This window comes from Mchenga conophoros, linkage group LG17 (genome assembly GCF_057382185.1).
Source record: "Mchenga conophoros isolate Kocher_MC1m ecotype Shallow Benthic linkage group LG17, M_conophoros_male_GT1.1, whole genome shotgun sequence".
NCBI lineage: Eukaryota > Metazoa > Chordata > Actinopteri > Cichliformes > Cichlidae > Mchenga > Mchenga conophoros.
Window position 1 is genome coordinate 32,772,660 of NC_140542.1, and position 27,379 is coordinate 32,800,038.

Genomic DNA, 27,379 nt, shown 5'->3' on the forward strand with positions numbered 1-27,379 from the left:
GTAAAACTAATATAGCATTTTATAAAAAGATGATCATACCAGTAGCAAAGCATGGTGATGGGAGTGTGATGGTCTGGGCCTGGATTACTTGCTATTGATAGAACCATGAAATCTGCTCTCTACCAGAAATTCATGGTTCAAGTATTTTAACACACTGGATACAATTTTAATGTAAGAATCGTGCTTAAAGTCAAGATGGAGCAGCTTTACTTGTGGTTGGGATTCTTGCAGAATTTGCAAGACAGTGTTAGAAGAGAGCCCATCTTGAGTCGAGGTTATGTGTTTAGAGCTGAACTGCTGCAGGTTCTTGCCATTCACCAACCTGTAGAATATATTGGCTTGCTTGCTTTTTATGGACAAATGCAGAATCATCTGATTATATACTAAATACACAGCTGACAACACAAACCGCTTGTTAAGTCTCTTGAATTCTTAGATTGCAGCTTGTTTTTCTTCTTTGATGCTCTCTGCACCCAATGTTTCATTGCTGATTGGTTAAAAATAGAAGATCCATTCAGTCATCTGTTTGTGAAAGGACCTGCCCTTTGTCAAATAGTTTCCAAAGACAATTTCTGACACGGTTCTTGTAACAAGCAATCAAATATGACAGATTAATCGTTGCATGAACATCAGCCAAATGTAATGGCAATGATTTATGGGGAGTACAAAGCACAAATGTTAAGGTGCTGATACTTAAACCCATACTGTGAGGACATAGTATAAAACTCCAAATGAGCTCTGGTTACTTCTCTTGTGCTGTTGTATCCTAAATTGATGCAATCCAGGTGTTGAGTGGCAAACTGTTTGCAAAACTTTGTGAAACCCCACGCTCTGCTTGCAAGATGTATGTAACATCTTCCAAGGACTAATAACAAAACAGTGCTTCACCACTGAAGCAGATGTTGGAAGTGGACCAAAGTTATTTTGGAACAAGCCTGTAAAGATTTAAGGTAAATCTAGAAGGTTCTTTCTTCCTTGAGTAGCACAACAGAAAAAAGAAAGAGACAGACAGGCTGGCACACTGGTGTTTGCATTGGTGGGCGAGTGCATGACTTCACAAGCTCTCTCTTACTCAGAGTACTCTCTATCAGGCCAGTTAGCAGCACATCTTGGGGGTAAGTCTACTGCTTCAAGACGGAATCAGTGCAGGGTTGGAGCCCTCCCACACATGTCTGTGTGTGTGTGTGCATACTGCTAAACCAGACAAAGCCTTGTAGCTCCTTCGAGAATCAGTTTTACATTGCTTGCAGTCTCTCTCTCTGTGTCTCTCTCTTCACACTTTCAGTACAGTCTAGCTGAGTGGGTGAAAAGCAAGGAATTCATGAGAGAGAAAAGGAGAGAGAGAGAGAGAGAGAGAGCAAGCGCAGCCACTCATTCGTCCCTCACTCCAGGCTCTAAGTTTACAGGCAGCCAGGCAGATTTTCTTGGCTTGGATGCAGCGCTCATGACAGGATTAGGAGCCTGGGATACAGGATCAACCGGAGATCTGCAGGTTCTAGTGGATGAGCCCAGGTCAGATTCTCACCCTGCACAGGTAGGAAAAAAAATAGTGCATCAGACCTTTATATATAAAAGTTTGCAACCTTGGGATTGTTCAAAGTGTATTTCTTTAACAAAATCTGATTCTCCAAGTGTTAACAAAAGGCCACAGTGAACCAGTTAAATCATAAAGTAAAGGGTGCAAAGTTGCAGAGTATGTAGCAATAAAATGTACCAAAGTGTTGACTTTTAATTTTAACAGACATATATTACTTCCCCTTTGTTTTAACCCCTTTGTTCTTTAGAAATTACAGGGAGTTTAAAGGCGTGCACTAACAATGAATGAAAAAACTCTGTCAGTTTTCATTACTTACTAAAGGATTGATAGTAAGAGAGTCAAAGACAAGTTTTGGCAAATGCAGAAGCAAAATTGAAATTCTGGATTGAGTGTCAGACACTAACTCAATAACAACTCATCACAAATGTGAAGCTTTGAAAGGGCAGAAATGAGCAACACACAAGTGTGTAGAACATGCAAAATGCAATTAAAACTCATAAACAGGGAGGAGATTAGAAAATCTTTTAAAAAATAATTTCAGCAAAGCTCTCTCTTGTTTCTTGCTCTGTATTTGTTGATTTGTTGAATTGCTGAAGTAAGCATTCTTTCCACTATGAAATTTTTAGCTGGAAGTGCTGAAGAGGTGCCAAGTTTATTTTAAAATGTGCGTGTGGGCGGATGGGGATCATTGTCGCCAGAGATTAATTTTGAAATCTCTGCAAAAGCAGCAAAAGAGAAAAAAAAAAAAAAAAAAACAGGAATGAAACATCCAAGTTCCTGTTTCAGATGCTTCCTTCTTATGTTATGTAACTGGCTGGTGGTCCCGCTCACACTGCTGCGACAGATTGAGCCGAGCACCACTTCTGCCAGGGAGAGAGGTGAATTTCTTTTCTTGGACCCTCTTTGCACTGTAAGGAAGAAATTATAGATAGCCACGCCCTTAGAACCCTGTTGTGTGCTACTTCATGTTCATTGAATGCAGCCGGTTCTCTATCTCGTTGAAAATGAAGAAGGACTGCAAGAGAGTTCAAGGAAATGGCAAAAAACATTCACATTTTCAAAAAGCTTGATGTTAGAATATTCTAAAGGATCCACACACTGCTGCACAGATTGTGCTGTTTTCTCGCAGGTTGCTTATATTTGATTATATTTGCGCATGTCCTTGCAGCAATATGCACACACAGATTTACGTGCCCTCTTTTAACTGAAATTCCAAACGTATGCTTGGGAAGTGGGAGCAGTGTGTGGTTTCACCCTGAAATTCTTCAGGGAGAAAAGGAGAGAAGAGAAACTTGGTAAAGTTGCAGGTTTACTCTGATTACAAAGTGCATTGGTGCCTTTTAGTAAAACTTCCTTCTTCTCAGTCTTGTTGCAGTTACATTTAAATAGAGCACGCTGGGGTAAGAACACGAGTGGGAGAACTCTGTTTGTCTTTACCGCTCAGATGTGTCTGGCACCAAACCAAAGCTGGGTGGTGGGGGAAGGCATTGTGCATGTGTTTGAACTCTGTTAAACATCTTGTGTCAGCTTTTGAACTCCCTTTTAAAAAAAAGTAGACACTGAAGGTTGAGGACATACTATGTTATCAAACACCGCAAAATATTGTATAATAATAAGATAAAGCACCTCCCCTGCTCTTTGTTTTTAGGATGGGTGGTGGTGGTAGGGTAATGACTCCATAATCTTTACTTAAAGCTGGCCATTTTTCCCGTACAGGAGTTGCACAGATGCAGCTGGACTCTGGCCACTCTCAAAGGTGACCAACTGCTGATTTTGGACATGCTTTTGCACGTGTTTGGATTTCAAAGTGTTCTAGAAAGCTGTTTCTCGTGGGTCTTGCAGGGGGAAGACACAAAGACAGGCAAAATGGCTCGTTTCTGTCAGAAAAGTCCTTCTGCTGTTTGCTTTTGTGAGCGGGGGCACCTCTGACCCTCTCCGAAACACTCAAGCGTTCACTTTCTGTCTCCAAACATTTCTTTCACAGCACTCTCAGTTTTCCTCCACTGCAGAAATGAACTTGTATGGTTTCAATTAGGCTCTCAGGGACGTGTGAGGGTTCTCTCTTGAATGCTTTCTACATGCGCAGCATGTCTGTCTCTGTTACTGTCTCATCCTCTCCTTTAGCATTAAGGGATTATTATTATTAGACTTCCCTCCCACTTCTGTTTTCTATACATTCCCACTGTCTGCACTTTTATTCTTTCCCTGTCTTCATCTCTCTCTGTTTGGAGTAGCTTGTCGGTAGGTCTGTTAAACAGTTGCACTTGGGCATGCAGGAGAGTTAACCCAAAGGAAACAAAGCAAGGTCAAAGCAAGGGAGGCTTTCCAGTGTATTAAAGAAGAAAAGTCACCTATCACATATAAGCTCACTCCTTGTCTATGCTCTCCGATTTTCTGTCTTTTTTTCTTCTCTTATTAACTGCCTGACTTACCAATTGATGGCTTCCGTGTGCATGCGACTTGGATGGAATTTTTACATTTTGTATTAGTAGCTAAGCAGGAAAACCTCATTCTTGTTTTTACAGCCTCCCCTTCTTGTTCTCACTTCTCTCTCTAACACAGTGGCCCTTGTGTTTCTGAACTGTTTCCCCTGGCGGTCTGAACTCTTTCCATACCAAGTGGCCTGTCCACTGTTACCACCAAGATCCTCTGTGGTCGACCAGTGCAGGTAGCCACTGTGCAGTCTCAAGGCTTTGCTGGCGATATACTGTTACACTAATCACTACAATTTTCAGGGTTTGTTTTTTATTTTATTTTTTTGCTTTTTAGGTACGCCCTGCTTCATCATCAGTCTGGAAGTCATTGCCGTGGTTTTGACTTGTCTTTTCATCATTTGTAAACCAGCAACAGCGCTCTATCCTGATTATGTAATATCCCTGCAGTCATCGAGAGGTCACCGGTGGTCTGTGCTTTGACCCACAGATATAATCTGACTAGATCTATTACACGGGCACCCTTTGCTGTTGCAGTTTTCCCCCAGCTAGCCAGGGTTTTAACCAAAAGGCTTTCTTCTTTGTTCTTGGCTTAACAAAAACAGTGACACTTAAAACCAAACAAAAAATATCTCCTCTTTGCCAGCAGGAATTTCCCTTTTGCTGATGTCACTTTTTTTGGTAACTTAAATTTTGCCTTTGGGACTTGCACTTTCTTCCTGCGGTTTCTATTTAGTCTGAAACATCTTTTGCATCTGGTTTTCGAATAAACGAGCAGCCACCATCTGTATTTGTCCAAACTGCAGTCAGTGCCTCTTCCTGATGTAGGTGGTATGCGATGGTTTTAGAGGCCAACCTGTCTGCTCTGGTCTACTGAGCCCAAATGGCCCATTTGAGCCCACACAGACAATTCAAGAAACATACACAGACACTCAAAGACAGAGCATGCTCAGGCATATGTCTGCGGGTGTCTGTTGTATGCATACTTTGCTATCTGCTTTATTATCCAGTACTGACAGCCCTAAATTATGTGTATATTTTGTGCAGTGTGGGTACTACTGTACATATAGTCAATGAATCACTTGTATCTTTTCGTTTTTTGCACAATATCCATTTTTATTGCAATGCTGTAAACTTTTATTACGTTACTATTACACTACTAGAGATTCCTTGAGAGTAATCATACAAATATTCGCATATGAACACAAATCCCTAATACCTTATTTTGTCTGGATACAGAAGATGTTGCATTTAAAGATAAACTCACAAGACACTCAATTTGCTAGTATCCTTTAGTCGTTGGACGCACTTCAACTCTTCATGGCATTAATTCAACAAGGTGCTGAAAACATTCTGCAGAGATTTTGCTCCATGTTGACATGTTAGTAACACACAGTTTTTGCAGATTTGTCAGCTGAATACCTGTTATTCAAATCTTCCACCGCATCCCAATGGTACTCTATTGGATTGAGACCTGATAACTGTATCAGACCATCTGAGTACAGTGAACCCAATGTCATGGTCAACAAACCAGTTCGAGATTAAATGAACACATAGTACATTTTTTGAGTTACTGTTAACTTCCTATAAGAGTGATAGTTCTCCTCTGAAATCAACAAGGCACTTTTTCTGCCACTTATTGCATATTTTCCCTGTTTTTCGGGCCATTTTCTGTAAACTCTAGAGAAGATTGTGTGGGAATATTCATAAATCAGCACTTTCTGACATGCTCAGACCAGCCTGTCTGGCGCTAACAAGCATGCCACGTTCAAAGCCACTTAAATCTCCTTTTTTCCCCATTCTCATCCATGGTTTGAATGTCGGCAGGCCAGCTAGACCATGTCTAAATGCCTAAATGCATTCAATTCCTCCTGTGTGATTGGCTGGTTAGTAATTTGTGTTAAAAAGCCACACAACATGTGTACCTGACAAAGTGATTGGTCAGTGTAGCATAATTGGTAAAAACCATCCTGGAGAGCACTTCACAGAAAAATGTAAGAGAGATTACTGTAGAAATGGATGACATTTTCGGCCTTAATCCCTGTCCAAAAAATCAAGCTACTTTTAATTGGTGCTTAGTTGGGGTCAGTATACACTCAGCTTGGGTCTGGAGATCTTTCACTTATTGCTTTATTATAACACGTTACTTTGGTAGGTGCTTGAAGGCATTTGATGCTGTGTTCTCAACAGACCAGAGCTGTCTCTGGGCAGGGTCCAGTTTGCACTTCACTGTCACTTGTTGTTGTTATGTGAAATATTTTATGATTCATATGTGCAAATGTCCACACCCTCTGACAACATCTCATGCGTGAACTAAAATTGGGCAATTGTTGCAATGCAAATTAAAATCCAATTTGATTTTGATCATATGCTTTTTGTATATAATCAGAGAATGCTTAAAAACTGAGACTACAACAAAAGTAATCTCACTGTTTGATTAGTAACTCTAATTCCAATACTGAAGGTAGGAATGGTTGTGCGTTCACGGCATTACAGATGTATGAATGTAATATGAATGTTATAATCTGTTAATTTTTTATGTGTTACACCGAGCGCTGCTCATAAAATGACATAAGGTAAAAAATAATAGGACTTTGGATAAGGCACATTAAAGCTGGTTCAGCAGGGAGACAATATATTCAGTTAGATCAACACTCCCTGCAAACTGTCCCCAAAACATATTCCTCAGACTTGGGTATTTATTCAGCGGTTTGTTTTCATTTGTGTCGACAACTTAAAGCTCTTTTGCTCATCTAAAGACTGCATGCATCAATTGTCTTATTAAAAAGTTATTGGTTTCTTTGAAAAATAAATTCCTCACAACTGAGCCAGAAATGCAAAAAAGTAATTAGCAACAAGAAAAAAGAAAAAAAAAAACCTCAAAGAACATGCTGTATCTTTATCGTTGTAAAGTAACCCGGAGACAATTAAATGTCACTCTTGCTAGCAGGCAGGACTTTTGCTGAACTTGTGGATACAACTGTGTTCCAGACTGGGCACAGACATGACACTATCCACACAAAAATTATGAACAAAAAAATGAACTATGATTAAGGTCTCTGAGGCAAAAGAGAGGACTCGAATTCTTTGCAGAGGTTTATTTTCACGTAGTCAAAACGCAGGGACACGTTGCTACCACATTTTACGTCTAGACCAAACTCTATTCTTGTTCAGGACAGATGTTATAGTGGCAGGAAAACAGTCTGTGTGATATTTAGAGACGCCCCTGAGGATAAATGGGCCTTCTGTAGATGTTCTAAGATGGAGGGAGATAGTTTTTTTTTTCTTTTTCTTTGACCACTTTGGGTTGGCATACACTGACCAGTGGTAGCTGGAGTGGGAAATAATACCAGAGTGGAAGGACTAAACTAGTCTGCTGTGGCCATGGGGCTAACCAAAGGGACGGGTTTAGCCTGAGTGGGTTTATTATGGTCACAGCTGGAATGTGTGCTGGATAATGTAGAGTGACTATGCCAATAGTTGTCTAGAAGCTTGATAACCAGATAAACTAGATAAAAAGAGAGATAGACCAGCACCACAGTTACATATATAAATGGGTAGGTATACATCACAAGTGGGTTTGACCCCCTTTTCTTCATGGCATAGATTCAAAAGCTTCTGGAAATATTCTTTATAGATTTTGGTCCATATTGACATGATAGCATCTGCAATTCCTGCAGATTTGTCAACTTCACATCTGTTATGCAAATCTTCCATTCCACCACAGCCCAAAGGTGCTCTATTGTGACATGGCTTGTTATCCTGGTCAAAGTATCCATCACAAGATCAGTACACTGTGGACATAAAGGGCTAGACATGTTCAGCAACAATACTTAGGCTGTGGTGTTTGAATCATTCTCAGTATTTTATGGGGCTCAAATATTTTCACCAAGAAAATATCTTCCACACCATTACCCCACCAGCAGCCTGAACTATTGATTCACGGCAAGGTGGATCCATGCTTTCATGTTTTTTATGCCAAATTTTAACTCAGCCAACAATGTCACAGCAGAAATTGATACTCATGAGACAAGCCAACATTTTTCCAATCATTTGTTGTCTAATTTTGAGCGAGTGAGTGTGAACTGTAGCCTCAGTTTTCTGTTCTTAGTGGACATGAACGGCACCCAGTGTGATCTTCTGCTGCTGTAGGATGTTTGCTTCTGGGTTCAGTGATGCCCTTCTGCATAGCTTGATTGTAAGCAGAGGTCATTTATATAATATAATACAATTATTATTATTATTATGCCAGTTTAAATGGCTTAAACTGAAAGCACTTACGTTGGCAAATACTTAAATAGTGATACACAGGGGATGTGTCTGGATCTCCTCAACAAGTCTCTCTGTGCTTTCAACCTGAGTCTAATCTAGTCTGGACTTTATACGTGGCACAAGTCTCTCATTGTGTTAAAACATGCCACTCATCAGCTTCATAAACATTTACCACAGGATCTATAACATGTTCTCTTGCTTGCACACTGGCACATAAATACATAGAAAGAAGAAAGACAGGCACAGTTAGGCAGATAATGTTAGGTAGTGACTTAGAAGACCAATTCATTAAGTTCTTCTTGGGTTTGGAGAGACAGCTCGCTGGAAGGGAATTGCTCCATATAATGGCTTCAGTGAAAGAAACTGAAGGTTTATGTTTGCTTCATTTGATTAGAGATCATTTGTAGATGGACAGAAGATTTCTCAGTGAAGTGCAAAGTATTTCCCCAGATACATTCTCAGCTGTTTTTGCTTGTAGCTAGCTACATGCCCTGTCTGTTCTTCACAATGGAACGACACCATCTGCATTGACAGGCTTGTTCCACTGTATGAGTCTGAAAGACGGTAAGAGAGCTGCGGTTTGGTACAGTTGGCCTTAGTCAGCACACATGTGTGTCTGTATGTGTGCGCGGGGTGCACGTTGGCAGACCTGTCGGCCTCCCCCTCTTTTTTTCTTTTTGGCTCTGATAACACAAGGGATTCATGACTCATATATTTTGGCATGAAATGTGCACACCCATACACATGCGCATATTAACATAGCCAGCAGGCTGTGAGAACAACCAACTGTAGAGTAAAAAAAAGACAATTACCATCATTATTAGGCAATAAATAATAATATTTACAGTCTTGACATATTCATATTTGCACCTGATGACAATGTTGGAGTTTGACAGTGCAAATGGCAAGAACAGCAGACCAAGAAACAGACATACAGGCTCTATGTGGTTTTAAAAGAAATGGTTTATTTGGGAAATTTGGTAGGCTGCTGTAAATATGAAACTACAATCAGCCTTGTTTGCTTAGCAAAATGACTGGAAACCAGTAGAAACAGCTTGCCTGCATGTGCCCTGATATTTAAAAAAACAAAACTGCTTACATTACCTTTTAAGTTCACTAATTAACACGCCACATTTTGGTGGTTTGACCTATATAGTAAATGGTGTGTGAACAAACCGCAAACTTGTGGCTTTACATGGCTTTTTATGTGCAGTACTACATCCAGGCCAGGTTTCTGTGGTTCTGGATGATCTTCACTAGTTGTCTGGGAACCTGACAGATAATGAAACATATATTGTATTGTCAAACTGTCCAACTAACACGTACATGTGGCAGATATTTATACACATAACACACTTGTTACTGTATCGAGCACTCTTGGTGTTTTTAGATAAAGGAAAATAGCTCTAAACACATGAAACTACATGATTTCAAATGCAATACACACACACCCCGACCCTCTACTTTATAACACAAACAATTCCTATATTATAAGGAGAAAAACTGTGTTTAGAAGATCTTGAACATTCAGCTTTGTTTGGCTGGAGGCAGAAAACAAAGAAAACTGAAAGAAAAAATAAAAGAAAACTGTTATGAACACACATCAACCTCGAGAAATGTCTTTTCGTTTTTTCTCAAAAACCCCTTTTCCACCCCCACACCCCATTTCTGCCCACTCCACAATCACTCAGCTTTCCCACTAATTCTTTCAACATGTTCAGCATTACTGCTTTAGTTGTTGCCAGATATTGACAGATTGCCAGATGTTGACAGATATGCTGTAATAAAGCAGATACTCTTTATCTGTGTCAACTTCTCCTTTATGTTGCACATAAATGCACACAATAATGTGATGTCAAACACTGACATTTTCATGTTTTCTATTCTATAAAAGCATTCAATGCAAAGTGCTCATGAAGATTAAAAAAAAAAGTGTGATACTCAGCAAATGGGTTCAGGTAATCCTCAAATTCCTGGTATAAAGAGTACTGAGGAAAACCTGCATATGGACCAGGAGAACATCCAAACTCCACTCAGTAAGGCCCAAGATGCAGGTTCTTATTAAGGACTCTCTTGCAAATCTTTTAGGATTTTGTGAGAAGTTTCCACTGAAGACCTTTGAAAATTCATTTTCTTCTCTCCCTCTCTTCCTCTGTTTGTGCCACCAGCAGTGACTGACCTGTATCCCTTCCTCATCCAACTTCCGAAATTGACCTGATTGCCAGGCTCCATCCTCTCCTCTCCTGTCATGCATCTCCTTGTTTCCCTCCTGCTCTTGCTACTCCTTGGATCAGCGGAACCCCGGAGAGGCCCTCGGTCAAAGGCTGTGGAGAGGGGCGCACGGGGCCATGTACGGGGTAGAGGCAGGCCCGGCGTCATGAGGCGTCAAACTGAGGTGTGCTTGGAATACATGGAGTCAGGAGAAAAATACCTTGACTGCCAGGATAGGCAGCTGACCACTGTGATGCAGGACTGGCCCAAAGATATCCACCACCTACTGCTGGCGAGAAATAGGATTCAGGTATTTACAGGCAGATTTCTGTTCACCTGGTGCAAAAATAACAACTGATGTTAATTACAGCGGACTGGAGATCTTTTTTTTTTTGCAAGAAATTGGGTTCTTTGCAGCAATTAAGCCTGAGTTAAGTATCCATAATCTATTACTCTCTATGCTTCAGATGGCTTGTTGATGCCATGAGCATCTGTGCACCAGTTATTTGGGAGCAAGATCAAAGACAGACTTTTCTTCCTTATGTGTGCAGCTTTTTGCATGTCTGAGCAAGTACAGGATGTTTATGTCGCAGGTGCTGAGAGAACTGAAACAAAATGTTAGCCTGCAGGTTAATAAGTGGAAATGACTGAGCAATAGACACTGATGAAAGCAATGAAAACAGGTATAACTTATGCGGGAAGTCTTCGGCACTTTGTTTTGGATTTAAATAGGATATATTTTATCATTTAAAACATCTTTAACATGTATTTTTTACACTAAAAATATGTAATTTGAAAAGTTAGATACTTGGAATTACAGATAGAGAAAACTGATCCATGCTGTGTCTTTCACCACTTGCAGCACTTTGGGTTTACTGTTGCTGTTCAGAAATGGTAATCTTAACATAGTGCACCACTGTATTTTCCAAATGTCTGACATCTGGCTCCAGCAATATGGGAATTTTAAACTTCAGGCTCTGAAACAGTTGCCTATACATCAGTGGGTAATGCCACAGTAGTTATGGCCATTTTTTATATAGAATCTGTGGTATAACATGGGGTCAAATGGCCGTAGGAGGCTAAATTCCTACAAGCTGCAAACTGCAGACGATTGAAGTTTTTTAGTACAGTAAAGATAAGAATAATGCACAAGTAAGCTGATGGTAAATGCTACCATATTGTCCAGAAATGCAAATAAAACAACTCAAGTACATCTCTCCTTTCAGGTTTTGAGGGACAACATGTTTGCTCAGTTCACCCAGCTGAAGAGCTTGGATCTCCAGCAGAACCGCATCTCCAGGGTGGAGGATGATGCGTTCAGTGGCCTCTCCCAGCTCAAAACCCTGCTCCTCCAGCACAACCAAATGACAACAGCCTCCGAGGAGGTCCTGCTCCCCCTACCCCGCCTTACTTATCTCCGTCTCTATGACAACCCGTGGAGCTGCCTGTGTCCCTTGGAAAGCTTGATCAGAAAACTGCAGCTGCCAGGCAACCGCAACTTGGGCAATTACGCCATATGTGCAGAGCCTCTTTCACTGAAGGGTCAGAAACTAAAAAAGTTGACTGTAGACCTGCTGTGTGAGGAAGACAAGGGGCCAGAACCTGGAGTTGTAGAACGGCCAAAGCCTCCGCCAAAAATAAGGAAGCCAGATGCCACCTCCATGTGCCTCACGTACATGTTTCCCAAACCGCTGCTGGACTGCAGCAACAAAGGTGAGAGATTGTCAAGTTCTGTCTCTCTATATCTTTATCTATACATTGTGACCTATTCTTTAAATCTGTGTCTTCTTGCCTTGAAATCTGAGGCAAGAAGACACAACTTGGATGCCATTATAATATAAGTTGACGTATGCAGGTCTTGGTTGGGGCAGCAGAGGTTACCTATTAGCAGCATTGCTATGAGGATGCTGGTTTGTCCAGATGTTTTAGAAGGACTGGTGTGAAGGTTTGTGCAGAAAAACTTGGACTAAAAGCACCTTATTAAAAAACTCATTTACAGAGTTTGTTATGTTCAAATGTTTTTTTATTAACTGTGAAATGGGGGAGGGGGGGGGGGATATTTTTTTTGGACGGTGAGCATTATGTACTGGATGGGGAAGTTGTGGTTAGTAAGACCACACAAAAATCATCTTACATCCAAGCTTTATTCTTGGAAATGTGGTGAAAATAAGAAAATATTACCATGTACTAAACTGAGCTGGTGAAACATAGTAATCTTTATACTACATGTTTGTTTGCCTGTTAGAAAAGTTGCATTTCAAATTAACTACAAAGTACTTTATAAGACTAATTAGATGCTGAGTAGCCCAACTTTACATTTACGCCATAAACGCAACACAAAGAAGAAGCCATGTGGGGAGTAGGATGTGATTATTTTCTTATCACTGACAAAGTATCTCGAGGACTTCACTGAAAGAAAAGCCAGGGTGCAGTACATAGAAAATTATGGCATTTAACAGTTGTTTTCACTAACCTGTCAATCCGATTTAATTAATTTTCTCTAATTGAAGGAATGTTGTTCTGGAATGTGACTTTGACCTCGTGTATCATCCTAGCTTTAGTATATTGATATAACTTTTAGTCAAAGTTAAAAAGACATTATAGAAAAACACAGATGTTTATTATTAGTGCAATAACAGAAAAATGATCAGCTTTAATTAAACTAAATGTAGGAATGAAATAAACTCTGACAAAGAACAATTTCATTGTTTCTGAATCAGACAGTATTTGTCCAATTTCAGGTGCTTTGCTAAACTTGGCCGCTTCTTTGTTGCAAACAGATAAACTGCTGTGAGAGGAGTACTTCATATGAAAAGGCACATTTATTAGCTTTGCTCAGCGCTCTTCGGGACACAGTCCTGCTTATTTGTTCATTGAAATTAGGCGCAAGAGTTTTTTTTGTTGAATTATGTTTGGATTATAATCAGGCGGCAAGCAGAGACGTGTTTGTTTTATTAGCAATTTCTACACTGGCTGTCTGAGCCTGGCTGGGCGCTCTCTTCTCCTTTTTCAAACTCTTGCTCAGTAGTGGAAAAGTTAGGATTAAAAAGTAAGGTTTCATATATATCATACATGTACAGGTTTTTGTGTGAAGGCAGATGTCTTTATCTGATCAGCCAGTATTTTAGGCTTGTTCTTGTTATTACCCATCATGTAATGTGACATTTGATGAGTTAAACTTTTGCAGTACTATGAAAAAGTATTTGCCCCTTCCTGACTTCTTCTTCGTTTCTTTTCTTTTTTCTTTTTGTGTGAATTTTATAGGATTTTTCACATCATCAAATAAATATTAATATTAGACAGACCACCTGAATAAAAGAAAAAAAAATTGCAATGAAGCCAATGAGTCTTTGACATCGCTGTAGAGGAATTTTGGCCCACTCGTTTTTGCAGAATTGTTTTAATTCAGCCACATTGGAGGGTTTTTGAGGCTTTGCAGCGTTTAACATGTGGGTCATGCTAAAGGTTTCTTTGTTTTTCTGAGCCACCTTTTCTGACCCCAAAACAAAATGAACATTTTGGATTGGCCGAGTCAAAGTGCAAACTTAAAGGCATTTGAGATGCTGTTGCATGACCTTCAACAGAATTCCTCCACAGCGATGTGAAAGACTCACTGCCAGTCATTGCAAACACTTGATTGACAAGGACTTGTGCTTACCAGTTTTTAGGTTTAGGGGCAATTACTTTATCACAGCACTACACGTGCGCTCTAAACTTTGCAAATATAGTCCAAGTTCTCACCCAGGTTTTCACATCTGGTTCTATCTTTGCATTAAGCTGTCACTATGAGACTGTTGTCATAGTGACCCCAGTGTTGCCTTCAAAAAGACAGATGGCAATTTCTGAATTTGTGCAGATCCCTTGTGGTTACTTTCATGTGGCCTCTCCAGTTCCTCTTCTATCTTCTTTTTGTTGTCCTCTCACCATCCATTTAATTTAACACACTGTTTAACACACACTGAAACTCTGACACTTTCTGCGTCCATTATTCTGACCAAGTCCCACATGAGGATTTGAATACATCTATCAATGGCGAGCTTGTATCCTCCTGAGAAAGCAGTCTTTCATAGAGAATCGACAAGCCAAAACCACACAATGCAGCTTCTGTGTTGTAAGGACTTGAAGAAGCTTTTGCATATTTTCCTAATTATTTTTTTCTACAGTAAGACATTTGAATATGTTCTTTATCTGAAGCATCATAAGGTTTCTCTGTTTTGCTCACAGGGTGAACATCCCATCCATCTCTCCACAACTTTCCTTTTTTATGCCCAGTAATGGTTCTCCCCATCCTGCCTCTTTCTAAACCACACCGCACCATAAAAGCTGTATGTGTTGTGTGAATATTCCTTAATATGGTGCAGCTGTTGTGCATGACAGTTAATTCCTGGTTTTGTGCTTTTGATTTGAAAGGATGCCCACGCTGCATATTTACTTCTCATTTTGTTCTTTTCCAGCACTTGTGTTTTCATTTAATAGTTGTATTAGCCGTGTGAAATCTAATCTAAGCATTACACTTACATGATTTCCCCCTAATCGTTTGTCTATTTGACAATCTAAGTGCTTAGAGTTTTCTTTGCTGTAATTCAGCCCAAATGAACTACTGTTGTAGTGTCTTGATGCATGAAACTAGCACTACTGAGGTCAGTTTCTTGACTATTAATATGGAAATTGTCATGACCAACAACAACCACTGATCAGAGACCACTGATCAATGGCCATTCACACAGGGTTGTGGAATTGCTGCAATCATAACATTGTAAGATGCTGTGATTCCTTCAATTCAGAGATGGTCTTTCCCTTTTTCAGTAAACGGCCTCCTTGATTTCTTCAACTAACCTGTAGGTGTGAATAGAGTGCGGAGTCTTGGTCTGATGAGTTAGCTCTTTTGTGTTTTGCCATGCACTTCACCAGAGGTTGTGGGGTTTTCCCCGTTACTCTGTGGGGGACCAGATCCTTGGGGTGGACCAATTTTTGGCACAGAGTATTTTGGTGTTTGAAAGCCACAGGGACACAGTGTCTCTGTGGCTTAAATACTAACAAATCTTAAATACTGATCTGTATGCATTGGTTTATGTTACACATCAACTTTTGAATCTCACAGTCTAAGAAGGCTAACTTGATATTTTGGTTAACTTGATGTGTTGGTCCACTGAGTTAATGTGACCAGTGAACCGTGGTATATCGTCAGATTTGATTTTCACCCAGGTGTCATCCACATACCTGAACCAATGATTTGGTGGTGTTCCAGGGTAGGACAGCAGAGCCCTCTTTTCCACTTCTTCCATGAACAAGTTGGCCACAGTGGGTGAAACTGGGAAACTGTTGTTTGCCCATGTTTTGGGCTGACCAGTTTTTGTAAAAAATGTGGAAAGAAGACAGTTCCAAAAGCAAACACACTTGGTCAGTGCTGAGAGTGCTCCTGTTGTTGAAGTTGAGGTCATTCTGTAATTTCTTACGAGCTGCGTCCACTGCTTCAGTAATGAAAGATGTAATAACATCCCTTTGTCAACAAAATCTAATGTCTTTTGGATGTGGTGTTTAGAGCTGCCTACCAACGTGTTGAGAATTTAAGCCAGAAACTTTGAGATGTTATAGGTGAAGATGATGGGGAAGGCATACTGTAATAAAAGGATAGAGTACAAATAGCACAATGTATCTCCAACTGCCACATCTGTAAGAAAAATAAACATACAACACCTGGAACACAAACTTTTGAAAATGCACAGGTGCATAAATCAACAATATACCTGTGTGTGTGTGAGTGTGTGTGAGTGAGTGTGAGAGAGAGAAAGAGAGAGAGAGTGTGAGTGTGTATGTGTGTAGGTGTGTGTGTGTGTGTGTGTGAGTGTGAGTGTGAGAGAGAAAGAGAAAGAGAGTGTCGAGTGTGAGTGTGTGTGTATGTGTATGGGTCTTTGTCACGAATGTACTTGAAAATGATGGTTAGAAGCCACAAAAACGAAGCCCGGGAGCCAGAAGCAGACAGAGATGGATCGGGGAAAACCGGGCCACCCGCAGCCCCCAAGAGTACTGAAGACCTAAGGCCAAACATCTTCACCCAGCAGGAGAAGGAGGGATAAGTAGACACCCCCCTCAGGTTATACAGAGCACTGTGATTATATTGGTTTTAGGGCCATGATGTGATGTTAATGCCCATTTATCTACAGTGTCTTAGTAAAGTCCTTGGCCACTGTTATAAGAACAGTTTGAGTTCTTTATAGTTTGCTTCCAAGGACCCACACTATCTTTTAGTTGTTAAAGTACTCTTGAGCAATAGCTCTTCTGTGTTTTTCACAGGCTTTTAAGGTTTTCCTTTGGACATTGGCTGCTTTTTCGCTCATTTTTAGTCCAGTCTTGGTACATGACCATTTTCAGAATGTCTGTCAGGCTGAGTAGCCTGACAGACATTCTGAAAACTCATAAAAAAAGCACCCAACTTGATGGATGAACCAGTGTTGTGTCTACGCATAACAGAAACCTTAACTACACTAGAGTATATAAAATATTCTAGGAAGCCCCATCACTTCTGATATTGTAAGATGTTATACATAAGCCAGACGTGTTAAATGAGAGCAAAAATCTTCCATCTTTTAACAGTCCCCCCGCCCAACATTATAAATCTCATGATGATGCTCATAAACCCAGTTTTATGTTCCTAGACATTGTTTTCAAAGCTGCTGTTACAGCCGGTAAATCATAGATTTCAGTGGTAACAAGTGCTGTGTAAAAACTTGGGACATTTGACATCTGAGTAGGCAGCACAAAAATGAGTCATTTGTATATGGTGACTTGGCTGCACATACACCCACACTCATAGCACTGTTATAGCTCTCTATGGATCTCGTGGATCACAGACAGCGGGCAGATCGTTAGCAGAAAAAAAAAAGACCATATTTTAGGTTGAGGAGAAGTTGCTGTGGTTTCAAGGGTCCTGACTGCAATGTTAACTGTTTACCTTTTGGGAAACTTTTTTACTTTTTCACACTGGGGTGAAACGGTCACAGAAGCAATCAATGTAGCATGGGAGGAGCACTGAGTTGGTCACCGTCATAAATATAAAGTAAACAGAGTTACTAATAGGTTTTCCACTTAATAATAATCTCAACTCTGTTGCTAAGGGTTCTGAATAGACTAAGATTCATTGCACTGCATATCTGTGTTTCTTTCTCTGCCATGAAAGCATTTACATTTACAATTTAACAAGTAAGGTGCATTTGACCTCACATGACATGTGGAACCGAGAAAGGCCCATCCTAATATATAAACTACTTTATTGCATCCTAGTGCTACTATGCAACACATAATACTGCCTAACATAAACATGTGAAGTAACCTTTTCCCCCGTCAAAAGTGGGGTGTGCTTCCAAAAAAGCCATAAATGGCTGCTTACTATTCACTATGCACAGTGGACCCCCTGTAATCACATCAGCACTGTAAAAAATTAATGGCTTCACTTTCTGCTGTCTAAACAGTATAAAAAGGTTTTGCAACACGTGCTCTGAGTGAGTTCAGTGTTTTTGCACAAATTGAATATTTGCTTTGCAGGAATGACTGAAGCGCTTCATGATATTTTATGGAATCTGAAGCCAAGAAAGAAAAGACTCTGTCTACAGTCCGGTACTTCACTCCACATATCTATTTAAATCATCCTTAGTGCTAGCACATAAATAGTAGAGTGGGTTACACAGATAAATTTCCAGATTGATGCTCTGCACTCCTACTAAATAATGTAAATAGCTTCGTTCTTTGTATTGAGACTGTGTAAATACTGCATTTACTCCCTGTGTTCCTGTGTTTAACTAGTATTAGTTGTACTAATACAGGAACCTCTATGCACTGCATTGGTGAGTGGCCACGTATATTAGTGCTAAAAAGTTATTTAAAGTTGGCCTGTTGAAGTGAACCAGGTGATTCAACTTAGACTACAAATAATAGATTATGACATCTGTGAGAATTTAAAAAATATATATATATTTATAATGGATTTTTTAAATAGATTGGGTTTCCAAAAAGAAAAGTCCAAGAGGTACAGCTGTTCACCGAACTAATGACTTCAGCAGATTCAGCGAGAGCCCAGTGCAGTGATAAATGACTTTCACACTTCCTGACCCAGGTCCTTCGTCCGTATCTTCCTTCATTCATCTGTCTCATCAGTAGATACATGTTAACAGATGTTAAAGCAGGAAAGTGCTTAACACTTTATCTGCCATATCTGTGCCATGAAAAAAGTGACTCCTGATAAAAGCTTCCTGATAAAACACCGTAGCTCAGCTTTTTGTTGAACTTTTACTACCCAGAGGGAAACATGGACTTCTGGTCACAGACACTACTGTCACAGCTGAATACACAGTGTAGGCGTAGGTCTTTATTTATGGTAAAACACCGAAGACCACAGATGTATCTGTCTTTGCAATGGAGGATTTGCGTTTGGCTCGGAAAACTGAAGTCCGATTTCTCACAAGGGAATCAGGAAGTTTAAGTCTAATGTTGGAATGACCGCATTTCCCTTTCCTAAAAAGCTGCTTTGACAACATTTCAGACACATTTACACCTATTGGCAGGCTGGGATTCCCTTTAGGTTTTCCAGAAGAAAATTTCTCGCCACATTGGACTGATAACGTGCTGGAATGCTCTCTGAAGACAATTTTTGCTTCCCTGCATCACATCACAAAACAATAATCATTACACTTCCTGAGTCTGTTGGCTACATCTGTGTGTGTGCTGCATGTGTGTGTGTTTTCTTGGAGTCTGTGATGATTAATGGCACCATGCCTGCATAATAAAACCAGCTATAACATCTGTGGCAGTAAAGAGTACAACATCTGCGCTATAAATGTGTCCATAAGCATACTTCTGATGCAGCCTGTGTAAATAAATACATTCAGGAAACATCTTTGTATGCTTTGCCACACACATTTCATTCATGATTTTACTTACAAATCTACAAAAAGTTGGCATTCAATACCAAAGCAAAGCATTGTTTAATTATGTCTTAGGCCGCGCTTGCTGCCTATGCACACTTATGTTTCCTCCAGTCTATTTTGCTTCACAAACAATCAGCTATGATCCTTTTGATGATACAGGTTGCATGGACCACCTAGTCTGTTTTAAACAGCGCTACAATGTGATTGGCACGGCAGATGGGACTTCCAATTTAAAAGATATTCATGATGTTGCCCACCATGACAGGTTCAACAAATCTAATGACTCAAAAAACCACAAAGCCACAAAGTCTAATCTGTGAAGGCTTTGATCCAAAACCTCCAAAAGGTAAACTGTGATCAGAGAAACCTGAATCTATTCATTGTTAGTGCCGAACATACAGGTTTCAGCCTTTTATTTTCAGTGGTTTTGTAGTGACAGCGTCAAATCTTTATTTCACCTCCCCCATCACGGCAGGAGGAACATTTATAAAATCTACCTCCGGTGTGGGACTTTAATTCAAAACTCCAGAGAGGCTCTGTTATAGAGATTGCGATACGTAGGACGCTTTGACTGTTTAGTGCATTACTGACTTCAAAGACAAGTATGAGTGTGTGTGAGTGATGCTTCCAGTGTAAGCAGAAAAGAGATCCCTCTGGCAAATAAGTGAAATGTTGTCATACATGATGTCCCCTTTGACTACATCTTGAAAATGTAAAAAGTTGCACACAACCTGCAAACCATCTTGAAGCCATAAAGATGCAGACACATTTCTGTCTGAGTTGAAGAGCCGGAAATGTTCACACCCTCTGTTCACATATCTTTTTTTTGTGTGCACTGATGATAGTAAAAACTTTTGTCTTTCAGGTATCATGAAAGTTGAAGGCCTAATGTTTCTGAACTTTTTCTGTCTGCAGATTTGATTAGCATCCCACCTGACCTGCCATCTGACATAGTGAGGATGGATCTGTCCAACAATAAAATAAAACATCTCAAGCCAAAACATTTTGTGCTGTCCAAAGACCTCAAACTTCTCAACCTCAGCAGTAACAACCTGCACCATATAGACACAGGTAACAGAAGCACCGCTCACATATTCTCTCTCTCCCACACACACATGTGAATCTGAGCACTCGTATCTGGATATCCAAGTATTTTGTGTTGTCACAGCACAGAAAACAGACCCAACTGCACAACTCAGATAGATAAATTACATTTTTAAGGGTGGTTCAATTCAATTGTATCTATATAGCAGCCAATCACAACAATCTCTTTAAGGTGTTTTCTGCCAGGGATTAATAATAAAAAATAATTAAATACAGAGTGGTGTATAAACAAAGAGATTTAAAAGTGGTGAGTGAAGAAGAAATGCTCAGTACATCATGGGAAGCCTCAGCCGTTTAGGCCTATTGCAGCTTTTCACAGGAGCTTTTGCAGGATTCGGGGTCACCTAACTACACTACCTGGCTTGGATTTAACTAAGCAAATAGGTACAAGCCTCATATTGGACAATTACTGCATGGGGGATTATCTTTCAGCTGGCAACAACTTATTTAACCCCAACTGGTGCAATGAGTTCTTTCTCATTTCATAAACAACCGCGTCGAAAGACACATCTCATGATCGTGAAAAAGATGTTAGTGTGTTTGAGAAGGGTTAAATCATTGGCACCAATCAAGCTGAGAAAACATCTAAGGAGATTGCAGAAACTACTAAAACTGGGTTAAGAACTGTCTAGTGCATTATTAAAAAGTGGAAGGATACCCATCATCAGAAAAAAAAAAGTAGAACTCAGAGCTAGGTTTAATAGTAAACATGCACAAAGCGAAGGGAACTCAAGGGAAAACCACTAATCAGTTTGGCAAACCAGGAAAAAAGGCTTCAATTTACTAGGGAGCATAACGATTGGACTCTGGAGCAATGGAAGAAGGTCATGTGGTCTGATGAGTCTAGATTTACCTTGTTTCAGAGTGATGGGCGCATCAGGATTCGAAGCGAGGCAGATGAAGTGATATACCCATCGTGCCTAGTGCCTACTGTACAAGCCTGTGGGGAACGTGCTATGATCTGGGGTTGGTCAGGTCTAGGTTCAGCAACAGTATGTGCTCCAAGAAGGAGGTCTGACTATAGTGAATGACAAGGTTATTCCATCAATAGGTTTTTTCTTCCCTGATGGCATGGACATGTTCCAAGATGACAATGCCAGGAAACATCATTTTCACACATGGATTAGCCACCACAGAGTCCAGACCTTAACCCCATTGAGAGTCTTTGGGATGTGCTGGAGAAGGCTTTGCGCAGCGGTCAGTCTCTACCATCAGTGCAAGTTCTAGGTGAAAAATTAATGCACTGGATTGAAATAAATCTTGTGTCATTGCAGAAGCTTACCGAAACAATGCCACAGCGAATGTGTGCCGTAATCAAAGCTAAAGGCGGTCCAATGATTTTACCATACCTATGATATCATATAGATGCTTCTAGCTCTTGAGAAAGTGTTTTTTAATCAACAATATAAATCAAAGGTTTGAACTTTTACTTCTGCTATTTGCCAGGCAGACGTACTTGTGATAGGCTGCATTCACTATCGATAACTTGATAGCATTCTTAGCAATATTTTGAGTTCTGCATCAAAAGATTTTTTTAAATAACTCAAACAATATTTGTAGGCTTTTCCTAAAATAAGATTCAAAAAGCTTTTCCCTCTAACTTGCATTTACTATGCATCATTAATGACTAAGACCATGCAATTTCATATTTTAGTTACAATAAGCCAAGAAAAACAATAATTATACTTGACTACATTTTTGTAATGATAACAAGCAGAAATTCTGGCTACTCCTTGAGGGCAGGGGCAGGACAACCATCCTCTTTGCCTACAGAATCTCCCACAGTTCTCTATTCAGGAATGTCTTATAATGTCCCACTAGAGGATTAAACTCCTTGAACACATTGCGATATTTCACTTTTTTCCCTCAAGAAATACTGCGCAATTATTATTATTTTTATTTAAAATTTATTGAGATGAACCTGAGAAAGAAGCACATGTTCCACTCACAGGGAAAACAGATATCTGTGATTTATTAGAAAGATGTTGTTTATCACCTCATCTCTAAGCCTCACTGGCTTGTGCTCAGGGTTCATTTTGAGGACATCCAAGTCAATCAAAATGTGACATATTTAAAATTGTGAACAGGTTCATGGTACACACTGGGGAAAATGTGGCTAGAAATTGCAGTGCAAGCAAAATGATTGAATATGCAATGAACTTGCAATCTCATTACCTTTGAAATGGCTGTTTTGAAGACAGGGACCAGGTCTGTGACCACTCGCAGTTAGCTGTTATCTTCAAAGCAAGTCAAGCAAGTCAAGGCAGCAATAAAATGGCAATAAGACGGAAAAAGTCTGCTGCCAGTTTCTGATTAAATTTAATCAAGTTGCCATTTACATATAATAGTTGCTGCAGGACAGCAATTTAACTGCAAAATGACATAGCTGCTTGTCAACCTTGACCTATAATGGCTATCAATACATTGATGGTTGTTGCACGCTCAACCACTGGGCAACCAACCACTACAACTACTCGCAACTGGCCTCAAGAGGCAAAAAATTGCAAGGTAGTTTACTTAACTGCATTGTGACTGATTTATTAGAGAGTTCCCAAATCCTTTCCTTCCTTCAGAGGCACATAAATGCTTCTTTCCTTGTTTATTTCAGCAGTTCCCAAAATAATGTAAAATTACCCTATAGTTCATGAGAAAAAAAACCAATTTTTATGGAAATATGTAACATTGGACATTGACATGGACTAGATGAGAAAGTATTCGGAATACAAATTCGACCTCAGAAATAGAGGAGTACCATTAAAAAGTGAGAATTCATTAATCTCACCGAGCTAATTATGTGCGAGTCCATCCCTTTTCTGGCAAAGAGGGAAATTCAAAAAGCTTCATTATCCTGCAACAGCACATGCAAACAATCTACTGTAGCTCACCCCACTGTGTCTAACATTCTCTGGAAACTCAAACAGAAAGTCAGTATAATTGTGAGAGCTTGTGATTGCCAGTGGCATGTGGTTTAAATCCCCAAACCCTCTTTTTAATCATGTCCACATTCAGAGTATATTCAAAAGAAAAAGTTGTTTATTTATGCTTTTCATGGGAAAGGTGGCCAGAGAGAAAAGAAACATGAATGAAAATGCAACATAAAAAAATCTGGCACATTGTATCAGTGTTCTCTTATTTGTGTTACTTTTTTCATGGAAGTCTTTGGCAGATTGTTTTGGTTTTCTAGGCCAGGCAAAACCCCAGAATAGACAAAGCAGTAATTTGATGGTCACAGGATAATGCAGTGCACTTAAAGCCTAATTTTCCTAATTTTCCTCAGACTAATAACTTTATATCTTAGAAAATGTAAAAGGAAAGGGTCCCACCCAAGGTTAAATAAATAAATAAATAAAAGTTCATAATAGTCTTTAACTAAGTCAGTTTATCCAGCTGGCATTATTTCTGTGTTATTGCAAGTGAAGTTTCAGTGACCGGATCGCGACTCTAAGTTTAGATGCTTAGATTAGGATCTCTTGAAGAGCATGGAAGAAAAGGTAAGTGTCCCTAATAAACAGTTTAGCCTTTAGGAAATGTGCTTCAGACTTTCTGGCAAAGTTGGATGAAAGGATTCATGTATTTCAGTTCCTGGGAAAGTAGCATGAATGTGGTCATTGTGGCTCCAACAAGCACATGAATAGTATCCAATTTGGGAGAGCCTCAAGCCTCATGAGTCCAGAGATAAGACATGGGAGGAGGAGGTGAAACGAGCATCCCTGCCCCCTTTATTACACTTCCTTCCTCTGCTATAGTTTCCTCTGTCTGTGTTGTTCTTGGAGATGAATGTTCATAAAGCTAATGTAGACACTGAAAGAACCTCAACACCCAACCAAACCAAAAAAAAACTTTTTCAGTCTTCCTTTTCAAGTTCCCAATGTCATGAATTCCCTCCTTCTTAGTTCTCTACCTCCATACGTTCCTCCCCCCCTTTCCGCTCTGTAAAGATCAAAGCCTGGCCAAAGGCTGGGGAGCGTGAAATGGTCTTTGCTGTCCCATTACTCCCACTGAGAATGCATCCATGGGCATGCACGTGCACACATTAGAAAATCAGACAGCTAACAGTGACTGGAAACATTTGAGAATATCAGCAGTCACCTTTTAAATCAAAATGTTTGATTTTGCGTGTCATGAAGCCCAGCTGAAACCCAGTGTCTATACAGGGAAACTGGCCTCGGCAGCTTGCACATCTGGAAAAGCACCGTCAATACTGAAAGGTTTTAGAGCAACGTATGCTCCTATTCAGATGGCATCTTTTTCAGGTCTTGCATATTTTAAGTAAGACAAGGCTAAACTTCATACGTCATGAATGGAATCAGCCTTTCACCAATTGAAAAAATTTGGCACAGCATGAAACCAAAAATGTGACCTAGAAGACCCAGGTATGTTGATAAGCTAGAAAAAAAGCTAGAAAAAAAAGTTTGCGTTGTTTTGCAACTTTTATGGAACTGGGTTATAAAAAGACTTGATTACTTGATTATTCTTAAAGATAATCAATCAGTCAACAATGAACTAAAACGGTCCAAAAGCCAAAAAATATGTCAAAGACTGTGAGAAACTATGGTAGAGTTTAAACTGTGGCAATTTCTTTGTGTGTATTTTTCTTCCTTTTTAGTCATTTTATTCTCTGTTGAGTCTTAAATTGCTCTTTAAACCTCATGAATGCCAACAGAATGCTAACTAATTTAGTTTGCACTTTTCCCTGCTCCCAGCTGCATTTGCAGGCCTGCTGTACCTCCGTGAGCTTGACCTCTCCAACAACAGTCTCCAATACTTCCAGTACAGTGTACTAGAGGACCTCTACTTCCTACGGAAGCTCTCACTGGACAACAACCCGTGGTTCTGCGACTACAACATCCACTACCTAAATTACTGGCTCAAGCACCATCCTGGCGTCCATCACACTGGCTTGATCTGCTCAGGGCCGCCTGAGTTCAAGGGCTGGCGTGTCGCGGATTACGTCAAGACCTACAACGGGGAATGTCCTGTAGATAAACAAACAGAAGGGACAGATACAGGACAGGGGGCACAAGAACAGTCAGAAAATGACGCACAGAAGCCAGGGATGGACAATAGTGATGGACAGGGTGCAAATCTTCCACAACACCTGAAAAAGGCGGCACCAAACAAATTTAAAATCATCAGGCTGAGCTAAAATGCAGACGGCTCAGAGGACTGGTAGAAACGTATACAATAAGATTGAAATGGATGTCTGAGAACAAGCTGAACGATGGCTTAATAAAAGGAGGAACTCTGTTTTGTGGTAAAATCCATTACGTAGGCTATTAGGGATAAAGCTTCCCTGTTCTGTATGGGTTGCAGAAATACCTAACTCTATCACTTTTCTCTCTTACAGTAATTTTAATTTTGACTTCAGGATATACTTTTTTTTTCTTCTAAAAAGTAGTTTTTGGTCTTTTGGTATTAACGTATGCTTTTGTCTACTTGTTTTCAGGAAATAAAATTTGTTGTTTTTTGTATTGTTTTTTTCTGAAAATGTGTTTTACTATGTGATCGAAAATTTCCAGATACATTGCAGGTAATGTGTCAAGGATCACAAATGATTATTGCTAAAGTGTTCCATATTCCATATCATTAGCTGCTTATGGTGGGGGGGGGTGCTGGAGCCCATTTCAGGCACAGGCACAGAGAAGGGTATCTAAACACCACATAGAAACTCCCAACACGATAAGAAGGTTCTTGCTGTTTACTGATCGCCACCGGAGACTCCCAAGCAATGAAAAATTATCCATACAATGTAATACTGATCAATTTAAAAGGTACCCAAGAAGCTTAAATTTATAATGTTTTTTTTTCTTAAATACATAACATAATGAGTCCCAAGACAAACCTAATACAATTTAATGTTCGTTTTTTTTTTTTCAAGGACAAGGCACATTAATCACCATTAGTATAAATGTGCTATTTTTTGCCAAATGGCTCATTTTGAGTTGCTGTTCCTGGGCCAGATGTTAAATTATCCATTAAAGGGCTGTAAAACATAAAAGAACACAATTAAAGGCCATTAGAAAATAGAGGAAGGAAAAAATAAAACAGGGTCAAAACTTGAGAGAATGGAGCAGGTAGCATGGAAACAATGCTGTGCAATAGTCTAGGAAAATGGGAAATGTGTGTTTGCTGAAGTCTAGCAAGCTTTAAAGTCAGTATTTGGTGTGACCACTGTTATTCTTCAACACACCCTGAACTCTTATAGGAAAAATTCTTGAATTCATAATTCCATCAATTTAGGCAAGATCTCCTATACCACTGAAATGCAGCCCCAAACCATCACAGAGCCTCCAGAGTGTTTTATAGATGGCTGTAGACACCCCTTTCCTTAATTTCTCTGTGTATAGTGATTATTTCAGGCAGAAATTACAAATTTGGATTTATCCCTCCATAAGATCTGTTTCCAGTGAACTTCAGTTCAGTGCTTGTGTAATTTGGCATACCTCAGCTTTTTCTTCCCGTTTCCCTTTCCTAAGAAAGGATTCTTGACAGTCATCCTTCCACCTAGACTATGTGAACTGAGGCTTCAGTGAAAAGCAGATGGATCAACTGAAGGTCCAGATCCATCTCTCAGGTCCCTTGTTAGGTCTTTACTGGACTGGACTTTATTTCTTAAAGGCATGGCTGTCAGATACTGTTCATCTGTTGTGGATAGTTTTATACACCTACCACTTCTTTTCTCCTCCAGTTGTCTAATTTCATGGTTTTTGGCTTTGGGAATCACCTTATTATTGCAAAATTACAATTTTATGACTGTTGATCTGTGTTATTGTTGGATTTTTTTTTCCTGGATTCACCCAAAGAAATGGGAACAAATGTGTTTGTGATAAAGCCAGCTAGTAACAAAATGAAGTAAAGATATATAATTTAAAAAGTTGTTCTTTGCTAAGTTGTCTGTTGCA

General features: G+C 39.7%; 1 protein-coding gene across 3 annotated transcripts; it reads left to right on the forward strand.

Moving 5' to 3' along the window:
• The first annotated feature begins 1,145 nt into the window (after positions 1-1,145).
• Positions 1,146-27,351, forward strand: lrrc17 (leucine rich repeat containing 17). Of its 3 annotated transcripts, none has more exons than XM_085252754.1 (5): positions 1,146-1,534; positions 10,410-10,762; positions 11,679-12,165; positions 20,289-20,444; positions 25,181-27,351. In XM_085252754.1, exons 2-5 carry the CDS (start codon positions 10,490-10,492, stop codon positions 25,621-25,623), a joined length of 1,359 nt encoding a protein of 452 aa, XP_085108880.1. In that variant the 5' UTR covers positions 1,146-1,534; positions 10,410-10,489; the 3' UTR covers positions 25,624-27,351. The 3 variants fall into 3 exon arrangements, with proteins under 3 accessions (XP_085108880.1, XP_085108879.1, XP_085108881.1); XM_085252753.1 differs by having other exon boundaries at positions 10,413-10,762; XM_085252755.1 differs by lacking the exon at positions 1,146-1,534 and adding an exon at positions 1,553-2,415.
• The last annotated feature ends 28 nt before the right edge of the window (positions 27,352-27,379 follow it).